Source organism: Fulmarus glacialis, unplaced genomic scaffold, assembly GCF_000690835.1.
Source record: "Fulmarus glacialis isolate BGI_N327 unplaced genomic scaffold, ASM69083v1 scaffold29548, whole genome shotgun sequence".
NCBI lineage: Eukaryota > Metazoa > Chordata > Aves > Procellariiformes > Procellariidae > Fulmarus > Fulmarus glacialis.
The window spans coordinates 285-8156 of NW_009228104.1; the positions used below are offsets into that span (position 1 = coordinate 285).

At 46.2% G+C, this 7872-nt stretch overlaps 1 protein-coding gene across 1 annotated transcript; it reads right to left on the reverse strand.

Moving 5' to 3' along the window:
• Positions 1-3586: 3586 nt before the first annotated feature.
• On the reverse strand, positions 3587-5222 carry FEM1B (fem-1 homolog b (C. elegans); the record flags this gene model as incomplete). Its single annotated transcript, XM_009583386.1, has 1 exon — positions 3587-5222. A coding segment is annotated over one exon (1636 nt), but the record flags the coding sequence as incomplete, so codon positions are not given.
• Between the last annotated feature and the right edge of the window lie 2650 nt (positions 5223-7872).

Here is a 7872-nt window from a genome sequence, read left to right on the forward strand (position 1 = left end):
TTGCCTCCACGGCGAAGATGTAGAAACCTATGGAATAAACGTGAAAAAAGAGATTTTTCACACAGCTGTGTGACGCCAGAACCAGCTAGGAGTACGAGCGTAGCCAACCCAAAGACGCGCGTGTGAAACGCCAGCTGCAGCTCCCTCCCTGCGCGGTGGCACTGCCCTTCTGCTCGGGAACTCGCCTCCCCGAGCGCATCCCTCCGGACAGAGGGACCGAGACGCCGGCAAGCAGGGCCGAGGGTCTGCTCAGCATCCCGCTGAGCGTGGGCTGGCCTCAGCAAGGTATATTTTTAAAAGCGGGTCTGCTCTCCAACAGCAGCTTTCTGCGCTGAGCCAGCTCTGTAACGAAGAGACCACCACCTCCGGGCACGCACCCCCTCATCCCTGGCAGAGGGGACGTCACGCAGGGGACGTCCTTTTTCCCAGTGAAAGAAGCACTCTTTGTACGGATTTTTTCAAGAGCTTTAATAACTCCCACAAAGAGAGCAAGCGCACTCTTTCAGCTTTTAATGCTTGAAAAAGTAATTTCCAGTCTAAGGAGAGGGAAGGTCCCGGGATGCCGAGAGCCATAACGGACCTTGCTGCACCCACAGGCGTGCAGAAACAGGCACCCACCGTTTTTTTCCTACCCTTTGGCCAAGAGCTTTTACTGCCATAGTGAAGGCGGCAGAACAGCACGTGCACGATGCCACCTTCCCGGGCTGCAGACAAGCAGGAACCCGCCTTCACCAGGAACCGGGACAAAGACCAGGGCCCACACCTGAGACAGGAGCGGCTTTGGCATCAGCTGCTCCTGCCGTAGCACAGACCTTCCCCCTCTTTATAAAGTGCTTTGCAATCTTCTGACAAGAGGTTTTATCGCTGTTTCTGGGTAACAGCATCCTCTCTCTTCAGGTCTTCACGTATTGAAATCAGGAACAGCACAAACAAAGCAGAACCTCAGCAAACATCCTGCAACCGAGCCAAGAGTGGGAAAGGATCAGAACAAAGCTATAGGAAGGGAGGAAGAAGCAGCTTTTCCACAAGATGGTTTTTTCTTATTTTTTTCTTATTAAAAAAGCAGAATTGTGGGAGGAGCAGCTTCCTTCACCTAATTGTTACTGACAGATATTTCAAGCATGCACATTTGTTCCAAGAACAGTTTTATACAGGTATTTCACAAGACACAACACTCAGATTACTCCACATCAGAAGCAGGTCCCGAGAAAAAAAAAAAACAGTGCAAGGAAATACTGTCTTAATCAATGATGCGGCAACTTGTAATGATTTCCAATCCAGAAAGCTTTGTTACGCAGCAAGCAGTATGAGTTGCTGAAAGGGTTCAGCCCCCTCCCCTCCTTCCCCCCACTCTCAAGTCAGACTCAAGGACCACCGACTCTCAATTTTAACTCCATGCACATCATGAATTACGAATGTGCAAGTGTAAAAAGGAACAGCAAGGCACGAGAGCACGTGGCACTGTGTAACAGAAGACTTTTTTTCTCTAAGACTAATTCACATATTGGTTAATTTTAACTGAGTCAGCAACTTTACTAGCTAAATAATAATTGTCTGGTGCGTATTCTCAAGTTGTTTGAGTTTCAGGTTCAAAGCTTTAGCAGTAACGGACACAATCCCAACACGGGAGACGAAAAGCATTCCCCAGTTCTCGCGATGAGCCACAGCGACTTACACAATTTTTTTGCATTTCCAACAGTCAGGCTAAAAATCGCCACTGTAAATTCTCAGCAAAATACAAAACCGCAGCTTTCCTGATGACTTCAGACAAATACATCCCGGCAGGCGGGAGGAAGACATTTAGGGTAACGATTTAGAGAACACTGATACCTTCCCAACCGTTTGACGACATCCACTTGTTGCATTAAGGCCCCAGGTGGCGAAAAAACATCGGCTTTGCCATTTTTTTTAAATGCAGTAGTCCAACCTACCTGAGATATGACGGACACGTTTTTCGTTGTAGGAGCTAGCTTCCAGCAGGGTAAAGTTTGCAGCTCGGAAGACACGGCATTTTTACAGCTTTTCCCTTTAAGGAGACACAGCAGCCAGCGCCTTACGGTACCATACAATCTAAGCAAGGCTATTCTGCTTGGCACTAGACAAAAATTGAGAGTTACAAGCTAATTCCACATTCAATGTTTATTTATTTGTAATACAAATAGAAACGTGTGCCCAAATCTCGCCTTAAAGTTCTACCCAGATTGTTTAAAAAAAACCTACAGAACATTCTTTCATCATCTGACAGTTAAAAAGCTGCATTTAAAATAAACAGAGTTTTCAGTAGCCTGTCAAAACAAGTGACATTTTACTGTCGGAGTATCTGCAACTTCTACCAAGGAGAAGTACTTTCTCAAGCAACAGCGTTATTATACAATCAGTTGCTTATCATAAAAGATCTTATGATAGGACAATTTTTTAAAAATCAGTTTTAATAGAGATTTTCGTAATGAAAGGAGTAAAAATCATGAAAAATCCTCAAGTCCAATTCAGGGAGGCACAGACTCCACGCTTATCGGAAAAGCCCGTTTCAAGCAGTATCCCACTCCAAAGGAAGACTCTCTTTGGCGACAGACTACTCCGTTAGGAAGATACAGCATTTGGAATCCAAGAGTGCAGTTTTACATACTTTGAGTCAAAAAGGTGCATGTTGATCATTGAAACAACAAAAAACAAGTTAAAAGCATTTTGAAATGTTGGGACACACACAAACACAAATACCCTATAAATTTTCTAGGTATCCATGCATGATCTTTATATATGAGCAACTCAGCTACATAAAAAGAAACCATGACTCCGGTTCATTTCGGTCAATGCGCAAGTTCCTTTTGAAAAAGTTATTCAATACTTACTGTAGTAGTGTAAATGGAGAGCTTGATATTTCAACTATTATTAGATGAACATACCATAGCTGAATTTAAACCTGTATTTCCTAACAGAGCATTCCATACGTCTGTAGCTGTTGATAACTGCTGTTCAAAATTGAATTTAAAAAAAAATAAAATTTTAAAATGTTACCAACGTCTTCAGCATTAACTGAAAGGCATAAAAAGATGGTGAGGTATGAGAGCAATGGACTGCTCTGTATGTCGAGGCTTCACTTTTAACCAACTACCACATAATTTCCAATTGTTCTTTCCCACCTCACTCCAAGAAGTTTTAAAATTTGCAAAGCTACTGCCTCGGTAGCACGGTGACACAGGCTTTCAGAGGTGCCTTTGTAAATAACTACCTAGAGCATTCGGCTGCAAATCCTAAGTGGAGATGTGTACTGGAAACAAAACATTCTGCGCAAGTTACGTTGGGATTCTTTTCATTTTGTTTATAAAAAACAAGAGAGAAGGAAGCAATGCTTTTAATCAAAAGAAATGACCAAAATCTCAAACATCAGATTTGACTACAGGAAAACGATGTGGCTTTTTTTCCCCACCCCCCAAGATCTGCATGAGAACTGAGGCCGCAGACTGAATCCAGAGGAACCCCAAAATCAAAAGAATAGAGAAAAACAACTCCATGTATACATATGTATTCTGCTGTCTGCAATTGATGTCGTCCCGGGATAGCACCACCGCGAAAGATTTTATGTAGCCTAGTGAAACTTCACAAATTCTTCCAGAGTTCTGGGGATCTGGTTTTGGTAGCTGATGTTATAGATCCGTACTGCTCGGGCAGCCAGGCACTTGAGACTCAGCTTCATTTGAGTTTTAAGGAGTATTTCAGACACCCCTGTTGTACTTTTATCAAGAGGGGTTTTCTTCTGCTTATTCGTCATGTCTGTATGAGCACCAGCCTCCACCAGGCTAATGATGATGGAATGCAATGTCAAGAAGTCACTGATGGGCCGGTGGTATTGGACAATGATGTGGAGCGGACTATTTCCTTCGTTGTCCACAGCGTTCACGTCAGCACCACAATCTAGCAAGAGTTTTGTGACGAGCGCGTTAGGAAAGCTGCAGACATCATTCGTGTGGAAGTCGTCGACCGGTGTACTGGAATTGACAGCGTGATGCAGCAAACTAGAGCCATCCCGAGTTCTGGGATCGAGGTGAATCAGGTTATAAATCTGTTTGTTGATTCGTGACTGATCCTCTTCACTGCACTGGGTCTTGGTAGAGATGCAGACTAAGTAGAGAAAGGTAAAAATGTTGCATTCGTAGTTGTCCATGGCTGTGTGGATGTCAGAGTCTTGGGTGGTTTTGATCCGGGACATGCCTTGTTCTATTTCCAAGACGCTGCACCTCAGAACGCTCTCGATGTCCTTGGCTTTAACAGGCTCATTTAAGTGTATCATCTGAGAAAAGACTTGAGCAAACCTCAGGAGGTCCTTATGAGTGTTCCTGTTGCCTTTCTGCCTTAGATGCAAGGCATGGAGCCATAGCTTGATACACTGTTCAAACTCCATGTTATCTGCATAAACGGCCCCCCGGTAAATAATGGGATGAGAAACATCGATATTGTCCGAGCCCAGAATTCTTTCTCGCACAATGAGGCCTTCCATGTGAAGGGCATCTCTGTCCTGCCTAATAGACTCTAATTCCTGAGGAGTCCTGCATTCAGTCCTGTTTCCATAAGCTTCGATTTGTGGAAGAACTTCTTTTTCAATTATATTCTCGCTGTCTCGGTACCTCTCCAGCATCGCTAAATATAAATAGTGGTAAGTCTTCATTATATCATAGTTTTCTCTGTCATTTGCAAATGAGGCACCCAGAAGTTCCAGAGCTTCAATCCGGCTTCTCCTATCGCAGTCGGCGTGAGCAAGAAGCAGCTCTACAACATCGGCCTTGCAGCTCTCAGCAGCGACTTTCAGCGGAGTCATCCCGTGGCCGTTCACCATCATCGCCGCCTTCCACTTGACCAGCTCCCTCACGATTTCCAAGTGGCCGGCTTCGGCCGCGAAGTGCAACGCCGTGGCACCGCAGTGGGCTTTGGCGTTGGGATCGGCATGCTGCTCGAGAAGGTACCTCACCACGTCCGTGTGGCCTTTGTAAGCCGCAATCATAAGGCAAGTGTTGTCGTACTTGTTGGCAATGCTGATGTTGGCATTGTTTTCTACCAGGTATTTCACAATGTCCAGTCTGCCATCGAAACACGCAGCCCTCAGGGGAGTCGAATTGGTCACTGTAGTGTGATTCACATTGGCGCCGTGACTCACCAGCAATTTGACCACTTCAAAGTGGCCGGCTCCTGCTGCACACCAGAGAGCTGTGGCTCCATCGATGACAAACCTAAAAACGTAAAGACAGAGACAAGCAGTTAAACTGACGCGCTTCCAAAAACACCTTTCATAGGCAGCCGCGCAGTATGCAACAGGCACGTATATACCCAGCCGTTAAAAGACATTTTATAACCATCCGATTTTTGTACTTGATGGAACTTACCGGATTAGCCAAGGTGAAAGAATGAGAGACTTATCAAGCACACAGACCTCCCGAAGGAAGAAGCGTTAGAAGTTTAAACTTCAAAGCAGCCAGGGGATTTAGCCACATTTTGCACTAGTACTTCCCGGGCTGCTTTGAAGATCCTACCTGCGAGCTCCAGCCCTCAGCCTACGGAGGTCTCAGGAGGAATAATTACAAGAATTACCGCTTCTTTGATGCCTTGTGCCAGAAACTGACACGTTAAAGAAAAAGAAAACTTAAAATTGACATATTGACACAAAAAACCAAACTCAGACATGAATAACAGTATAGCTATACAATACACCGGCCCTGGCAGCAAAGCTGGCTTAAGAATTTCATTGTTTCATTTCACTTCACAACTCATTTCACTTGTTCTCTCTCCCTGAGCTGCAAAATTGCCACCGCTTCCGCTGTGCCGGGACTTCTTGTTCGAGAGACCGCACCATAAACCAGACTAACAGTCTGGTTACACAAATGGAACTCCAGGAACAAAATAAAACTTAAAAAAGCAGAAGTTCTTCTGAGCTGGACTGTTTCAGAGATCTGTTTTACATCACGGCCTTGTAGACCATGATGTAAATCAGCTTGCTGGCACTCGTAAATGAGGGGACAGTTAACTTTAGCAAAGCATCACAGTTTCTTAAGCTGTTTTCATTCCCAAATCCAGCACGTTCTGTAAGTACAAAGATAAAGGCTGATGTCCTTTCCATTCCCCTGATTTTTGAAGTAGCACTTTAACGTAGAAACAGGCGGCGTGCACACTCAAGGCACATCCCAAATCACAGAGGAGGGAGAAATATCTTATTTCCATATATCCAAACAGTCACGTTTCCCAAAGTTAAAATATCATAAGACACCCACTTAATTTTAACAGAGATTTTTACCATTTTATGAAGCTCTCACATAGCTCAACAGGAATAGCTGTGTGGTTGTTTGTAAATCTAACACCTCTGGATAACATCTCAGAGGCCATTTAAGGGCTCTGGCATGCAGAGATGCCTACACCTTTATTCACAGTAAGAAGTTCCTTATTTTGTAAATAACCACGTTAAAATACTTTTATATTAAAACAGGAGGAAAGTCAGGACCTAGGATTTGTTAATGAACACGAGGTAATTTACTGGTGCACTACAGATATACATTTACAAGTGAAAAGCCCGGAGCCCAAACAAGCGGAGCTGCTGTGCCACCTTATCTCAAGAAGAAGGAACGCGGGATCACATGCCTCCTCTCTTCTCGCCAGGCTGACTCCCACTGTGCCCATTGTGTCTCAGACAACACCTCCTTTAATCTGTACCAGGCAGAGGCTCTGGCAAGCAGATCACCATCCCATCAAGGCACAGCACGAGAAAATTCAGCAGCAGAGGGGGGCTGACAGCCCTTCCTACCACTTTCTGTCAACAGAGGCCCTTCCTTTAACTGGATTTGGGGCAGACCTCACCCTAGGTATTCTCAACCAGTTTTTGCTTGTGAAAAAAAGGGCTGGAAGAGAAGAGGAAGAAAGAAAAAAAACCAAACCACACAGGGAAGTCGGTTCCTCCCCCTTCATTCATCACGTAAGAACCAAGCCAGCCTTTCCCTGGGCCAGGTGGAGCTGCACAGGCGTAACTCCAGCTCATCAAGTAGGAGCCAGATGAAAGATATCAGCAGGGACTCATTCCGATCCCTTTCGCTCAGTATCTGATGTGAGCTCTCCTCTCTCTGCAAGCTACCTGCAAAACCTGAAGCCGTTCAAAAGACCAATCTCCCTTCACGATTAGTCAGCCTTAGGTTTAAGACTGATACAGGGGCAAGAAACTTCATGAACGCTCTGGGAGATTTTAAAAACATTCCTCCTTCCTTCCCTGCCCAGGGACCACTTGCAAATCACTGCCAGGCTTCTCCCCGAACAGCAGCATCAATGCCACTGCCCCGGCCGGGTCCCAGCTGAGGGCCAGGCCCCCCCTTCCCTGCCTTTCTTCCCTTCCTCTCCTAACATGTCACGCTTCCCTCCCTGCGTACGTTGTACATTGGCTCCCTGCGGGGAGGAAGGGACATTCCTTGGGATGTCTGGGCTGGATGCTGAAAAACCCTCAATTTGAGTAAACAAACGCCAGGCTCCCGGTGCGCAGGTACCACCCTACCCTGCCCCGACGCCTGCTGTCACCGGCGGCAGCGAGCAATCTCACGGAAAAGGCCGTTTTGGCACAGCGGCAGAGAATATGAGGTGACCTGCTCGCTGAGGGGAAACGCGATGAGGAGCTCTCTAGGCTGCGGCGCGTATCAGTCTACAGTTTCAGGTGGGAGATCTCACAAGGGCAAAAGCATTTACGGCTCATCAAGCATCGTGTGGGGGATCTCAATCAGCACAAGCATTCTTCTGGCTAACAAAGCGACTTTCCCAACACCGGCTGGGCAGGCGGCGGGGCCCAGTGCCCCTGCGCCGTGCCGGTACTGACACCGATTCCTGGCCGGGCGGGCGGCAGTGAGCTCTACG